This window comes from Hippichthys cyanospilos, chromosome 12, assembly GCF_059441005.1.
Source record: "Hippichthys cyanospilos isolate Australia breed blue-spotted pipefish chromosome 12, RoL_Hcya_1.0, whole genome shotgun sequence".
In the NCBI taxonomy this organism is placed as follows: Eukaryota; Metazoa; Chordata; class Actinopteri; order Syngnathiformes; family Syngnathidae; genus Hippichthys; species Hippichthys cyanospilos.
In genome coordinates, this window is record NC_142380.1 from 13,429,179 (window position 1) to 13,444,832 (window position 15,654).

General features: G+C 39.0%; 1 protein-coding gene across 1 annotated transcript; it reads left to right on the forward strand.

Moving 5' to 3' along the window:
- The first annotated feature begins 170 nt into the window (after positions 1-170).
- Positions 171-11,251, forward strand: LOC148414972 (WW domain-containing adapter protein with coiled-coil-like). Its single transcript, XM_088430301.1, has 13 exons — positions 171-487; positions 884-917; positions 1,195-1,384; positions 1,619-1,710; positions 2,403-2,512; positions 2,671-2,765; positions 4,542-4,802; positions 5,896-6,012; positions 7,151-7,299; positions 7,431-7,522; positions 7,647-7,830; positions 8,586-8,713; positions 9,832-11,251. The coding sequence occupies exons 1-13, from the start codon at positions 447-449 to the stop codon at positions 9,899-9,901; spliced, it is 1,563 nt and encodes a 520-aa protein (XP_088286427.1). The 5' UTR covers positions 171-446; the 3' UTR covers positions 9,902-11,251.
- Positions 11,252-15,654: the final 4,403 nt, after the last annotated feature.

Below are 15,654 nucleotides of genomic sequence, written 5' to 3' on the forward strand. Positions count from 1 at the left end.
GTCTATTAAATGCACATGAAATTTGCTTTACGCTTCAATTAAAACATTGACGTATTGTCTTCAAGAAGTTTTTATTTTTAACGCAGCAATAATTTTATTTTGAAAAAAACAAAACGGAACTTAGCTTTGCTAAACATTACAGTGGAATTCGTGTTGGTTTCCCCCTCCCCGTCACCGCTGTGTTCTGCTTAGCGACATCGACCGACCGAGCCTAGCTTACCGTGTGTCTATATCCCAAATGATGCTCCCAGAAGGGTTTTAACTCGACACCACCCGATATGCCGCACTGGTTGTCGGTGCGCTGTTGTTAGGTCTTTGTCCGACTCAAGAAAGTGTATCTAGGAAGCTTGAGAAAAGAGAAGTGAGAGCAGAGCAGGCAGACGGGAGGCCACGGTTTCCTCCATCTCGCTAACACACACATACACGCACACATCACTTCGGCCTTGATGGTGATGTATGCAAGGAAACCAACAAGAGTCAGTGATGGGTAAATTAAACACCAGCTTAATATTGTAATATTTGATGCTTTGGGTGCATTCTATTTGAATCGATTCCGCTAATCGCTGGCTGAATTGTGGTTCCTGATAGCGGTTAGCCTCTAGTGCTAAATGCTACCAATTTGCTATCGGTGTAGAGTAGCGGCAGCTTCCTGGAGCTTTGCCGTTCGCTGTTCATACAGAGCTAAAACGTATAAATTACCAAGCTTTAACAAATATTAAAGCGACAATGTCACGTGTTCGAATGCAGCTGGAAGATAAATAATCGAACGATGCTAAGTTGGCTATCAGATAGTAGCCATTGACATTATATCTCGAAAATATGTATCATCAAAGAAGACAGCAATGCTTTTTTTTATTTACAGTTTTTTTTCTTGTCTGCACAGGTGCACCGACAGAAGGGATTCCCAATCCTATCAGGTACGATTAAAAGAGAAAACCAAACAGACTTCCTCATTATCATGGCGAATGAAGACTTTTCCAATACACGCGTTTTAGTACAGAAATTGGTAGTTTAGACGATATAGGTACATTTTACCAAAGAAGCTTGCTTATATCAATATAGCATATTGTACTGCCTCAAATTAGGTACAATGTATACTGCAATAGTGTGTATATATTAATATTTTTTACAAACACATTGAACATGTGTTCCTATAACACATCAGAATCAATCTAAGGTTTTTCTTCTTTTCAGACCCATAAATCTCAGCCAAAGAGCCAGACCGGCAGCCTTCATCGATATGACAAGGTGCGTGATGGCTCATCGGAGTCCACGCCCCCTTATAAGATGCTGCGGCGCTCAGATGAAAGTCCTGTCAGTAAACATGGAGACGGCGCAGGACATGGCAAGGCAAAAATCTCCCAAGCAGTTCGAGCTAAAAATGGTAGGCCATAATCTGGAAGAAAGGCCCTTGTTTTATCTTTAATTGTTTTTAGAGGAAAATAAAACATTTTTGTGTGTATTAGGAATGCACAGAAACCATATTCAACCCAAAATATTTAAGTATTTTTTTGTGAATGTTTAACCATTGTTTTTATCCCCAAATATAGATCTTTAACATATTGTGTGCAGTTCTTTTCTTGCATTTGGTGTTACACCACGAATGGCTTTGTTGCAGGGACCAGCGAATCTCCTCACGAGAACTCCCAAAACAACAGCTCCCATCATGGCGCCGACTCGCATTCGGCTCAGAGCAAACCTGCAGATAGAGTAAGAGATTGGTCAGACTTTATCCTGAATCTAGTAAAAACTACTACAATATGCGATTAAAACTTGCAGACAGTTTTCCTTCAAAGGATGACCCACTGAAGTTGTTCCATATGTTTAACTTAGCACACAGAGGTCAAACATCTGTTCTTCTATGACGGTCATCTTCCTTTTTTTTTTTTTTTTTTTGGAAACAAAGTTTTCCCAATAAGAGAAGTTCACACTGTATCCCACACAGTGTTTACCAAATATTTAGAATGGGAACGTCGACGTGGTGGCTTGGTTTCAAAAATACTTCAGTAATAGGATGTGATTTTCAGGCAGCGTTTTCAAAGACTAATGGAATTATTGAACAACTAAATATAACAATTTTCCTTTTTGTATTTTAAATACTAAATAATCAAAATACTCCTTTGAATGTGTCCCATTTGAACAGAGATTTAAACTTCAAATAGGAGTAACAAAACCATTTAGTGATATTCAGAAAAGCACTTTCACTTTGTTTTTGTCAGGCATCCGAGCTTTAATCAGACTTGAGCGCTCACTGAACTGGTTTGATCTTGGTGCGACTGGTGTTTGTTTTATTTGGGAACAGTGTTGTAGTGCGCAGCATTTTATTGATGAGCTAATAAAATGAATAGAAATGTGCACATTTTGGGAATAATTCATGAAATGTTTGCTTTTTTTATGCCCAGGACCCAGCAGATGACTGGACAGAGCATATCAGCTCTTCTGGGAAAAAGTACTACTACAACTGTAGAACTGAGGTTTCCCAGTGGGAGAAGCCCAAGGATCTGTTGGAGAGGCAAGCCATCTTAAATGAAATTCAAACATTGTGTACATTAGACCAAGAACCGTATTAACTGCTCTTAGTATATTACAAAAGCAATGGGTGCACCACTTACAAAAACGTGTGTTTTTGTGTTCTTTCACGTTGTAACTGCTGTTTTGCATCTACTCCAGAGAGCAACGGCAGAAAGACCCAGCCAAGTTGGCAGCAAACAGTTTTCCCAGGGACATGGACTACAGACAAGAGGCCTTGCAGGACAAAACTACAAGTAAGACAGAAGCAGATGCGTGGTGTTCAAAAATTGTTACTTTAGGCCTATCAATGGATGCAGTCATTGCAATGGATGTAGTTTAAAAGAAAAAAAGGGTAGGGTTTTTTCATATATATATATATATATATATATATATATATATATATATATATATATATATATATATATATATATATATATATTTGTAACACTTTTTAACATCCACCGTGAACAGTGCAGTTTACAATAGTAAATCGTTGTGATAACATTGTTCACACACGTGAGCTTTTGATTTCTGAAACTAAAATAAAAGGTTGTTAATAAGTCAATTAAAATAAAGCTCTATTGTCTTTTAGGATCTGTTTGCAGCTCATGTTGTATAGCAACTCATGTACATGCTGCGAGCTGAAGAGCTCTAGGTGTGCTGAATTCTGTCATGAATTTAAACAACTCCCAAGTTTATTTGTCACACATGTGAAATTAATGTATATTTTGCAATAAAGCGCTTTAGTTATTTTCATTTAAACTTCACAATTCCTCCGGATTATAAAATTATAATGTAATATAAAATATAATTATAAAATTAATTTCCATCAGACTATTCTTTTGAAAATTCTACTTATTACAGGCTTATTACAGTCTACTTACTACGGTATTACAGCCGATCAACAATCCCGCATAAAATGGCAAATATCGGCCGATCATAATCAAGTCTATTACATTGGTGTGAATTCTCTAATACAGTAATTGAGTTATACTGAGCTATGCGACTTAACAGGTGGAAGCCCGTGTGTGCAAGTTCTAAAAATATCGTGTCCATATTTCTGATAATTTACAGGCCGCTGTTTACTGGCTAAGGAAAGATCAACATTTTGGAATTGTTACATCAATCAGCCCCTTTCGATCCAAATTTAATTCTCCACTCAGTCATGCTGAAGTCTGCTAGCGGACTAAATCTTTGTGCTGTTCTGCTTTAGTTCACCAGTTCCCAAAGGAGACAAATGTGAGCGCTCCGGCTTATTTGCAGAAATTTTAATCCGATAGGATGCAACGGAGCGTTAAAACTATCGTCATAACCGCATGCTAACCATGTTTTGAGGAACTCTGGCATTCAGTCAATAAAAGACATTTGGGGATGGTAATCATTTAATGATGCTTATGCTAAGCCATAATATACACCCATATTCCTCAGATGAGAGGTTATTATGATATTGATATTAAAAGTGAGACCAGATGAAACCACTGTAGAACATTCACCTCAGTTAAACTCATAACCTCAGTTTGCAAACCAATTAAAAAATGTTATTTAGAGATGGATGAAAATAAATAGCTGAAATAATGTTGTTGCACAAGTGTGTAAACTTTGTCATATCTTGGGGATGTGGTGTTTTGAATTCATCACATTCTCACATTAAATTGGAGTCAGCTCAAAGTGATAAGACCAAATGAACTTTAGATTTTCTTTTTTTTTTTTTTCTTTCTTTGCTGTCTGAAAGGAGTCAGAAGGTTCTGTGCTAACATTCACTGGTATTTTGAACAGTTTCCCTCCACACCGTGGGCTTTTTCAGTTGCAACTGGGACCTTAAGGTGGAGGGGGTTCTAAACACCACTCAATGTTAGTGCAAAAGCTTCAGACCTTTTGACGGACAAAACAAAATCTACTGGAACTTAACGTTACTTTGGTTTATCAGAGACACTTTAAAAGATGAGTTTTGTGCAAACTCACTTTTAACATGCATTTTGTTGCTGCTGGTTATTTCTCTGAAAGTAATCATGCTTGTTCTGTCTTGGCAGAGAACACTTCAGCAGACCAGTCCAATGCATCCATTTCTGCCCCAATGTCCTCTTCCTCTCAGACCCTAAACCCGTCTTCCACCACATCTACCACATCCTCGTCCTCCTCTTCCTCCTCTACCGGGCAGTTAAATCAGAGTGCCCAGTCCTCATCACCAGCACTGCTTCAGGACCCAGCCCTCCTGCGCCAGCTCCTGCCTGCGCTTCAAGCTACTCTGCAGATGAACAACGGCGGGATGGACATGGCCAAGCTCAATGAGGGTAAGAGTGCCAAATGTGTTTTGCCTAACTATTAGACCTTTTTTATTACTGGTCATCCTGTCATTAGAATGATGTATAGGTTAGATTCAACATCTTGTTAGTCCACCAAGCATGTTAAAAAAAAAAAAAAAAAAAAACTGGTGTCAGCGTTATGATAGCATTAACTCAGGTTCAACGATTTTGGAGACCAGTTCAAGATTTTTGCACGGGATCAATGGAAAACGATACAATTTTGGCGCATAGCTGCGCTCACCGATACACACTACGTACACTGACAACATGATTGTGAATAAAGGAGACATGAATTGTATTCTGTGACAAAAGAGGAGCAGGTGGAAGGTATTCACAGTCACTCACTCTTAACTGAATGTTTTTAAATGCATATTTGAGTCCTATAACCAATAAAGTACCCATTTGTGTGCTTCTAAGCCACAAATATTTAGCGGAGTTCTGAAGAATGTGGAAGAGTCGTAAATATGGAACTAGCACTAGTCTGACTCTCTAAATTTGATGTTGACAGAGAAAATAAATGTACTGTTTCAACCTTTTTTTTTTTTTAATCAAGACTTGGTTTGATATCAAGAGATTTAAAGTAAGTCTCAAGAGAGCGGAAAATCTTATTTTTAATAATTTCATATACATTTGGTTTTCTTTTTCCCCTAATCATTTGTTTGTTTAATAAAGAAAAATATTGAATACTTTTTTTTTTTCCACCCAAATATTTTATTATAAGGTGTCCTAGCCCAGGCCTTATTCTGGCCTGACAAGTTGTGCCCCCTGATGTCAGAAAGACTGCACTCCAAAGATTACTTCAAATCCCCTATTTATCCCAACCATACGCACACAAACCCATTTGTGTTTTTGAACCTGTTGTAGTCTCGATTACTATGCACCAGTGTTCCTAAACAGGTTGCGCTAATTGGATGCACATACGCATCTAAACCTTGAATTTAGATAAGCTCTGTATTGTCGGTATTTCCACTGTGTTTTCTAACTTTGCGGTACTTTGTGTTGCTCTCACATGTTGTGTGTCACTCACCTTCGTGTGTGTGTGTGTGTGTGTGTGTGTGTTTTGCCCTCTTCCTCCCTCCAGTCTTGGCAGCTGCTGTCACCCAAGCTTCCTTGCGGTCTGTGCTTCATAAGCTCCTCACTGCTGGACCCGCTTTCAACATCACCGCTCTGCTCTCAGCCGCTCAGCACGCCAACCAAGGTACGACCTCCGCGCTGTTCCTCACCATCTGCCGGTGCCAACCAAAAACATATTTCAAAGTTCCCGCTGTCCTTTATGCCCTAACTTTCATAAATTTTCACCGTGTTGTCATTGACTTTCAGACACACTCACACACAAATTTAAATTTCTGGAAGTTAACTTTGTATCTCTATCATGGACTTACTCCTTTTGCAATGCCTTAAAGGCATTTGCTATTAATTGTAATAACAATTAACAACGACAACAGCAAAAGGTCTTGAATAGTGTTTGAGCCAAGGCACATATTTTATATTGAGAAATTATCACATCACACTGCCAAACAAAAATATCCCAAAAATTACATTTTCAAAAAAGATCTTGGCCCCATTCATTCAAAAATGTGCTTACCAGTGTGATCTACAGGCCCGTTGACTTGAAAACAATGCTTTTATGCTGTTTTATGAATGGCAACAAGTGGATTCACAGGTCAAATGTTACCTACTGTCATCTAGTGGCCATCGAGTTTAAATTTTGATTGATGAGTTGATAAGCAGTTAATTGACGTTCTTGTCACGATACGTTGCTGGCATAGGTAAATGAAAAAATACATTATTTTTTTAAGATGTAGAAATGCAACAGGTAATCACTTAATTATTGTATTTGATAATTCAATGTTTGGAGATACTGTCCAAATTCTTCAGCAAACTGAATGATCATTTTATTAATCTTATTTTCTTATTAATCTTATTTACAAATCTGTTCTTTCTTCGGAGAAAGAAACCAATACTTTATCTTTTGGCCCAAACCAATGATTTAAAAGTGATTTAAAAATGTCCTGTTATTGAACTAAGTGATGGAAATTAAAACATGTTTTGAAAATCTGATCTTTTTTTTTTATTTCATTTTTATAATATTAATATTGTATACATAACAAATTATAATAGATTTAATGAATTCATTGAATTGGTGACTAATCTAAATAATAATTGATGATTAATATATTCATCACTTACAGCACCAGGTCTTTTTACGCACATTCTCTAGAGTTAAGTGAAGAATATTTGACACTTTTCCATGGCACATTTCTGCACATTACACTTTGGTCATGCTACATGAATGCATTACCCTCTACATGGCTGCCCTTCTCTGACATCTTCAGCCCAGCACTCCAGTCAGTCCCCCGCATCTCTGACGTCGGACGCCTCGTCACCGCGACCTTACGTGTCGCCACGGAATGGCACACCGCAGAGCAACCAGAAGAATCTTCTGAGTGCTCACCCGAGCAGTATCGCGTCCTTGCAGACGAGGGTGAGAAACCCTATTACTGCCTCTAAACTGCTCTGCCGTTTTGAATCAGCCTATTTATGATGACTCACATCCCTCTTTCTTGTGTATATTGTTCATATTGCCCATGCGTGCCACACGTTTTGTTTCCGTAGGGCAATACATCTTCAGCTAAACAAGGCTCAGCACCTCTGGCTCAAACCACAGAGAAGCGTCCTGAAGACCCCAGGACACTCCAGCAAAGAAGGTACTTAGTAGGCAGGAGATGCGCTACAAATGAAATATGCTGAATAATCGAGCCCAGTGTTGGGCTTTCTTTGCCAACTCTTGTGGAAGTTGAACCTTTTGCATGCTGTTACATCATCTTGCAGCCAGGAGATTCTCTCCATGGGATCAAACACCGCTGGTGCAACGTCGTCCCATCCCACTTCCAGCAGCACCAGTCAAAGTCATCCTGACGCTCCTATGTCCTTCACCCCCTCCCTGGCAGCTCATTTTGATGAGAATCTCATCAAACATATCCAAGGATGGCCTTCAGAGAACACCGAGAAACAGGTAGCCAGACAACAGACGGACCGAAAACTTTTTTCCAGCTGCTTTCCGTTGTTAATGTCTCAAACAGACCAGGACTAAGTTCGGGCCTCGTCTGGCTCGTCCACAAACTTTGACATAGTGAGAAACAAGTGTTTGCAATTTTGGGAATTACGACAAATATACGGAATGAGCACTCCAAACATCTCTAAAATTCTGCATAATAAATACAGAACAACAACAGCTGAAGTTTATGACCTACTGCCCACACTGATTTTCTCAACATTAATTTTCTATTAGCACTGGTTGAACTTTTGAGCACATTTGTAACGTCATGTCAACACCTTTGCTTCCTCAACCACTAGGAATTTCAACCCATCTGTGAAGACACTTGGTCCAAGTAATTGCTGCAAAAAAAATATTTTTAGTTTGGTGAAAATGATGGAAATGTATCTAATTTCATGTTGGTGCACAACTGTCCGTTGTTTGGAATTTTTGCTTTACGAATTGAAATTTGAACAGGTGTTTGTTTTGCTCCACAATAATAATCAGGGTTCACCGACTTTCAAGGAGTACTGGATCATAGACATCCAGTTTATGTGTGCCTTTTGTGCTGAAATGTTTTTACTGTTCTCCCACTATATTGCAATAATTAAAGTTTAATTTACTGAATTGCAGCTGTTCCATTCTTGTCTGACCATCACGGGCAAATGTCAAGGCAGTGTTATGTTTTGTGATCGCTAGAGATGAGGTGATTATAAACTTTGTCTTTGTGCCAGGCGGCCCGGCTGCGTGAGGACATCCACAACATGGGCAACCTGTACATGTCGGAGCTGTGCACGGAGATGAAAAACCTTCGCTCGCTGGTCCGAGTCAGTGAAATTCAGGCTACACTGAGGGAACAAAGGTAAGCCAACAAACTCTATATGATGGCTGTCTTAGACTGCCTATCTTATAGTGTTGCCCCCATATCAAATTCAATCGCAAAAAATGCTTGATGAACTGAAATCACCTTTTTGTTGAACAGTTTTTTTTAATTGTTATGCGCACACAGGAGGTCACATGACAACCCAACAATGTGTGGCCAACTTCAAAATAATCTTGCCAAATAATACGTGCCTGAAAAATGCAACAGCCGTCAAAGGCTGTTATTTTGAAGTTGGCCTTTGTAGTAGTGGTAATGGAGTGGCGAGCTTGAGGCCTCGCCACTTTTTTCTTTTTTTTTGCTATTATAGCACATCTCTACCAACATCAACACACCACCATAGAAAAAAAAATATAAAAATAATCCAGTCGCACATTAAGGATGTTAAGGAACCGCTAGTCAATCATGTTGTCATTCTATGGTAGGGAACAAGTCTCCAGCGTTATTGCTAGCCGCTAACTACATATGTGGTGCATTCAAATGTCAATATGAGTCAAACAAAAAGATAATTTTAAATTAATAACTACAAATGTCTAAATGCGGGTTTTTTATCATTCTATAAAAGCAAGGAGAATGATGGGGTGAAATTTCTTTGATATATATATATATATATATATATATATATATATATATATATATATATATATATAGTAATAATATGAAATGGTCCATCTATTCACTCCTGTTTGTAATACCGAATGGAATGACTAGCCCTTTTAATTTCATTGTAGTGGTTCGCATGTCAATGATTCAAAATATCGAATAGGCCTGCCTGCCTTTGTTGAATCGGATTATTATAGCATTTACCACGAACAAACTGGAGCACATTGAAAATGTGTCCCCTTAAACAATCGCTAAAACACGGATCAATGATATTCAGAGCCATAGTATGCAGTTTTATTTAATTTTCATCTTTTATTTTGCTGACCTACGCAGGACGCTGCTTAACGTTATATTCTCTTCCCAAAGACGATTGGCTGCCGGAAGGCGATGTGTTTTAGCATTCAATGTTTTTCCATTTCCATTAGGGTGCATTCCTAAAATGGAGGTAACAATGTTTTTGGCAACCCTACTACTTGTCTCGTTGTACCCCAACACAGAATCCTGTTTCTGAGGCAGCAGAGCAAAGAGCTGGACAAGCTGAAGAACCAGAACTCTTACATGGTCTAATGGAACCAACTGGGACGGATGGCTTGCAATGTCTATAAACAGCCCAGCAGACGATTGCAGCTGCGATTGCGTGTTTATTGCTCCCACAAGAGCAACTGAGACGGCAGCAGCTTTCCAAGGGTGAGATTCATCATCCTGAACACGTATGCCCCTCCCTCCCTCCCTCCCTCCCTTCCTCCCCCCAAAGTCTCCATGCAAGTTGCTCTCATTGAAAAGGTGAAAGGACGGCCCACCAACCTGGACGCAGAGGACCTCTGGCTCTTTTCAAACGGCACCTTTCTGGATCATGTTTATCGTACGGGCTTTGTTTTCAGGTGTGCTTTCATGTGTTATGGTCAGGAAAAGATGAGTTCCTTTTCTTCAAAAATACCATTGATGATGAGTGTAGAATAATCCTTTTTTTCTGTCACATCTGCCTTCCAAGCATCTCACATGGACTTGAGTTCAATAATTCCATTGAGTCATGCATCTAAAATGTACTGGCTTAATTCGTAGTGATGTTACTATTTTTTTTTTCTTGAAATTATCACCATTCCATATTCAGATTGCAACTCATTCTTATGTGATGACATGAGAATGAACCTGACATTTCTAAAATTGAAGTGTTTCTCTCCCAATAAATGGGAAATAAATATGTTTCGGCAGTGCCACTGCACTGGGAAATCAAGTTATCTCCAGCCTCCTGATGTTTGAAAGCCATTTTGGAAGTTAAAAAAAAAAAAAAAAAAAAGCATACATTATTGGACCTAGGACAGCTGCTAGTATGACGAGGTCAATTTAATGTGATTGCTTGATCAGTTTTGCTTTATCGTTGCTTTTCATTTTAATAACTGTAAAACTTTAGTGTTTCCCTCATCTGAATTGGGGAGAAATGTTTCATTCCTTTTGTGCTGTGTAGCAAGTGGGTGTAAAATAGCTAAGTGACTGAATTAACAGTCATGTAAATTATTGATGATTAAGTTTGTGCTTGTCATACTGCAAAAACTAGTTTGAAATACATGTATTGTTTTTTTTTTGTTCTTTACGTTCTTATACCAGTCACCATTGACTATTTTACTTCAACATTCAAATTTGGCTCGCAAGGCCTCATTTGTGACTTTTCTTTATACAGTTCTTAATTTTGTTTGAAACAACCCAGCGATCACATTGAACGGCATTTGTACACAGCAAGAAAGCAATTTTTGTCTCAGCTGTTCTCACCTTTTTTGTCCCCCTAATAGATTACACCAGATTATGTTGTGCACACTTTTTCTTGATGGGTTGGGGTGACTGTAAGAGTCAGTGTGTGGGGTGTAAGGGCTTTGTATACCGTAAAATATGAGATTAAAACATAATCCACCTACTCACACAGCTCCGCTGGTAGCGATTGTCATTTAGGTCATGTCTGTGTCCAGATATTTGAAGAGCAAGGGATAGGATTTTAGTTGTTTCAGTTTAAAGCTCATACTTGGGATGCAACCAGTTATTCAAAAGCATTTTAGAAGTTACCTTTAACTCGTAGAATGGCAATTTATCCTTTGTCCGCAGGGTGGCGACAATGAGCAAGTTAGTGAGTGTGCTGCCATACATGTTAAGCCTGCTTCCTCAGCGCTATCAGAAAACCCATTACTGTTGATGTCATGTATGGAGAAAGTAACCTTCTCGAAAACTACAACGGTGATGAAACTAAACGAAGATGCCCGATGTAATTTTCACTCAAATATCTGCTTGTGTGTGGAAGATAAATGATCACACAGATGCAGAAAGGTTTGCTTGGGCTACATGAAAGCGGCCAGAAATAGCGTTTCAACAATTTTGTATATACGGTGACAATGACCGTGGCCTTTTAGTTAGTGAGCCTCAGCAGCTTTTTCCTGCTTGCGCAGCTGGCAGTGGGGCTTTGGCCAAAACACAGCTTGAGCAATATAGTTTTGAGAAGGCCTTGGATTTCGCTTAATTCAAGGTGGCATAGATCTGACCTCTTGATACGCCATGCCAAATCTTTAAGCAGCAATTTGTTTAAACTAAAATGGCACTTAACTGAAAATTCATGGAAAATCCTGGCTGGGTGTTTTTTTTTTTTTTTCACCCTTGCTTCACCCAACTTTAAATAGAATTTGATCATTTTTCATGATATAGTGACACATTAATATGGATTTTGCAGGGCCGATGCCGATTAAAATACCAATTATTAGGGGCTGAAGCAGATTTTCATTTTTACTAGACTACAGAAGGAAAAACACCAAAATAAAACTTAAAATGCATTGAGTCATTTAGAGGCTTAAACAAAACAATCAAAAACCTTAAAGGGACACTAAGATTTAGACCGTTTTTCATTAAAAAGGAATAAATGGTTATAAACCTCAAACACTTGCAAGTAAATGTGTTAACGACCAACCGTATGTTTAACATATAATCGTAGGTCTAGTTATCATTCAATTATATTATATGGGGGGTGGCACTTCTCCGGAGGCTGCCATGTCTGTTATAGCTATGGACAATGATAAAAGCAGCACCTCCTGCTGTCCGTAATAAAAACCGGTCTAAATCTTACACATTGTCCCTAGTCCTTAGTGAACATTATCTTTTGTGTTTAATAAAAATTAAGACATTTGAAAACGATGACCGAACCAGTTTAACACAAAAGTTGGTGAGTACAACATCAATCTTTTTTGTGTAAAATTGCATGTTTTAATCACACACAATACAAAATAATGTTAAAGAAGATCTAAATGAGTCAAAAACAAAAACACAAAAAAGTAACACACTAAATTCAAAATAAAATGTTTCCTAAATGAATGAATAATAAATAGAACATCTATCCAACCATTTTCTATAGCCGTCAAACCTTACTTGGGTCGCTGGTGCCTATCCCAGCTGCCAATGGGCAGTAGACGGGGGACATCCTGAACTATTTGCCAGCCAATCCCAGGGCACACATGGACAAAAGACCATCGACGCACCCAACCACACCTAAGGACAAGTTAAGAGTGTCCAACACATCTGCTTTGTGTGTTTTTGAAATATGGGAAAAAGCCGGCGTGCCCGGCGAGAATTCGCACAGGCACAGGGAGAACATGCAAACTCCTCACAGGTAGACCGGCCTTTGACACAATTTTCCTCTTCAAATTTGGGTTATCTTCCTCAGCGTCCTAGTGTCTTCTTATCATACTAAACTGTATTTCTACTAAACCAAATCGCTAAAGCCAGTTTTCTTGCTTTTCACTGGACCGCCTTACACTGAAAATATAGGCCACAAGTATGACAGGTGTTTTGTTCCCACATTTGCAACACTACATTAAAGATCAGATATTGGTGTTAAAAACACACAATGCATGAAAAAAATACATCAAAATTCACCCTGAACAAAACCGCCAGTCGATTCCTCTGCTGAATCTTCAGTACGCAGCTCCGTTTTGTTTGTCCTCACCTTGGAGAGCTTTGTGGTGCACTCTTCTCTCTCTCCGACCGTCTTATTTTCTGTCTTCAGCTTCATCAACTCACATAATCGAAAAACACAATTAAAAATCCAATCGGGTTCATTACGTGGTCTATGGTTCAGCCTGGACCCCTTCACTTTAGGATTAGTCTGGCAAAGGCAATTAAAGGCTCCATGGGAAAATTGTTTATGAGATGACTTCAGAAAAAGAAAAGACCTTTGTTCAAATGATTTGTTTTGGATTTGTTGTCAATAGGGCTTTTATATGGAGCTACAACAAAGGAACCCGTGTAAATAATGCAATATTAAATTGTGCTGAACACTTCTAATAACGTTCTCATAACAACCAAATGCACGCCATTTTCCCCGAAAAGCGATTTAGACGTCAGCCCGGCATTGAAAAGGAACACACTTGAGTAGTCAATTTGAACATAACCCCAATTTTATGTCTGCTGACCGTTCAGAGCGTGATTGAAGTAAACATTTGTAAAATTGGTGCAGCTGACAATTTCTTCGCCTGCTCTTTCGATAACGTATGATGCTCTCTCCTCCGCGGGTCTGCCATCACATTTTCTGCCAGTGACATGCTGGGTTGATAACTCACAGTGAAATTTCGTCAACATTTTCAGGTGAACTGGTAAGCCATGCTTAACAACTGATATTTTCCGTGTACGGCTACCAGAAGTTTCTTGATAAGATACTTTAAAATCAACCGCGGTGTTTGTTTCTGCCAGGAGAGCTCCGTTTCTGATGCTTTGGAAAATGAAGCCATTTTCGAAGCAATTGTCCCAAATGGTCCACAAAAGCTTCATTTGACCGTCACTATAAATGAGCATACATTATCCTTAACATTGAAGCGTGATGAACTGTTGAAAGCGCTGTACTTAATGCCGTTATCGTCATTCTTGACGCACGCACGGGTGGAGGACTCGCAGATAGACTACCGTATATTCCGCACTATAAGGCGCACCTAAAAGCCTTCTTTTTTTTTTTGAAGCTGATGGCGCGCCTTATAATCAGGTGCGCCTTATATATGGATCAATATTGAGATTGGGATTGGTAGATGGGGAATGAACTGATAAAGTAAGCTTTACCTGTTTCTTTTGTGTGTTTACAGTTGAACAAGGTTGGTCAAATTGACATTGAGTTATTATTGTCATTACTTTGAGTAATACAATATTGTGATTGAAAACGTTTTAAAATATGTCATTAATTGAGGTGCGGAAAATACGGTACTTTTTCCTGGTAGCTTGATGTGACATCATCCCATTTTCCATATTGTGTGGTCTTTATGATGGTAAGCTTACTCCATAGATTTGTACCCGCAGGAGACGATCCTCAGAAGAGATTTGTACACAGATGTCAAGTCATGTGTAGTCGTAGAAATCAAAGTTGTATTGAAAGCACTTTGCACTCACGGGTTTTAGATTCATCGTCCCAAAAAAGAATTCAAACTCTCACAATTTTGATTCATAGTCACAACAAAACATTTCAAACACACAAATTACTATTTTTAATGACACAAATAGTTTATTACTCATACAACCTTTTAACTGTGATCTCATGCCATACTCTAGAACAGTGGCTCTCTGGAGGCCCGTGAAATTATATATATTGATGTAAAGATCAAAGGATTGGACAAAATGCTACACAAGTTTACACAGGTTACTGCCAAAACCAGATTATTGCCAATATTATGGCTTAAATGGGTTATCAGCTGCATATACATGCATCGATTGAATGCATATGAATGTATGGAGTACCTGTTTGGACTTTGATAGATTCTTCGCCTGATGCATTTTCAATCTATTTTTTGCAAATCGTTTCAGTCGCTCTTGCGTGATCCTTCCCACCCGCTCATAAAAAAATGACAACAAAAACAAAGCTCTTTTAGGGAGAGAAAACTGTGTTTTTTCGCTGCTTCTATCCACACAGCGCTACAGTAAAGTGCATTTTGCGAGAGTAAGCTCCCGTGCCAAAGTCAGCAAGAATTTAAGAATCCGTCAGTAGCACAGTGGACAAGATATTGCTGTGTTTGCCCACGAGGCAGTTTGGAAGCACTGCACGCTAAAGCATTCCTCCAGCAACCATAGGCTTGATCACTGTCACCTTATATAAGATCCAATATTTCTCCACGCCAAGTGATTGATAGATCCCATCGCCGCTACCTTCGATTCTCTGCCGCCGCCTTCGATCCGTCACCGTTCGTAGCTTATACGGCACAGGTTAAAGGTTATCTACTGGTAGCTGTGTTCGGCTTCTTCTCTGGGGATTTTGCAACATCACGCTACACCCAGCCTCCATCAGATGTCAATTGCTCAGCCTCTGAGAGACG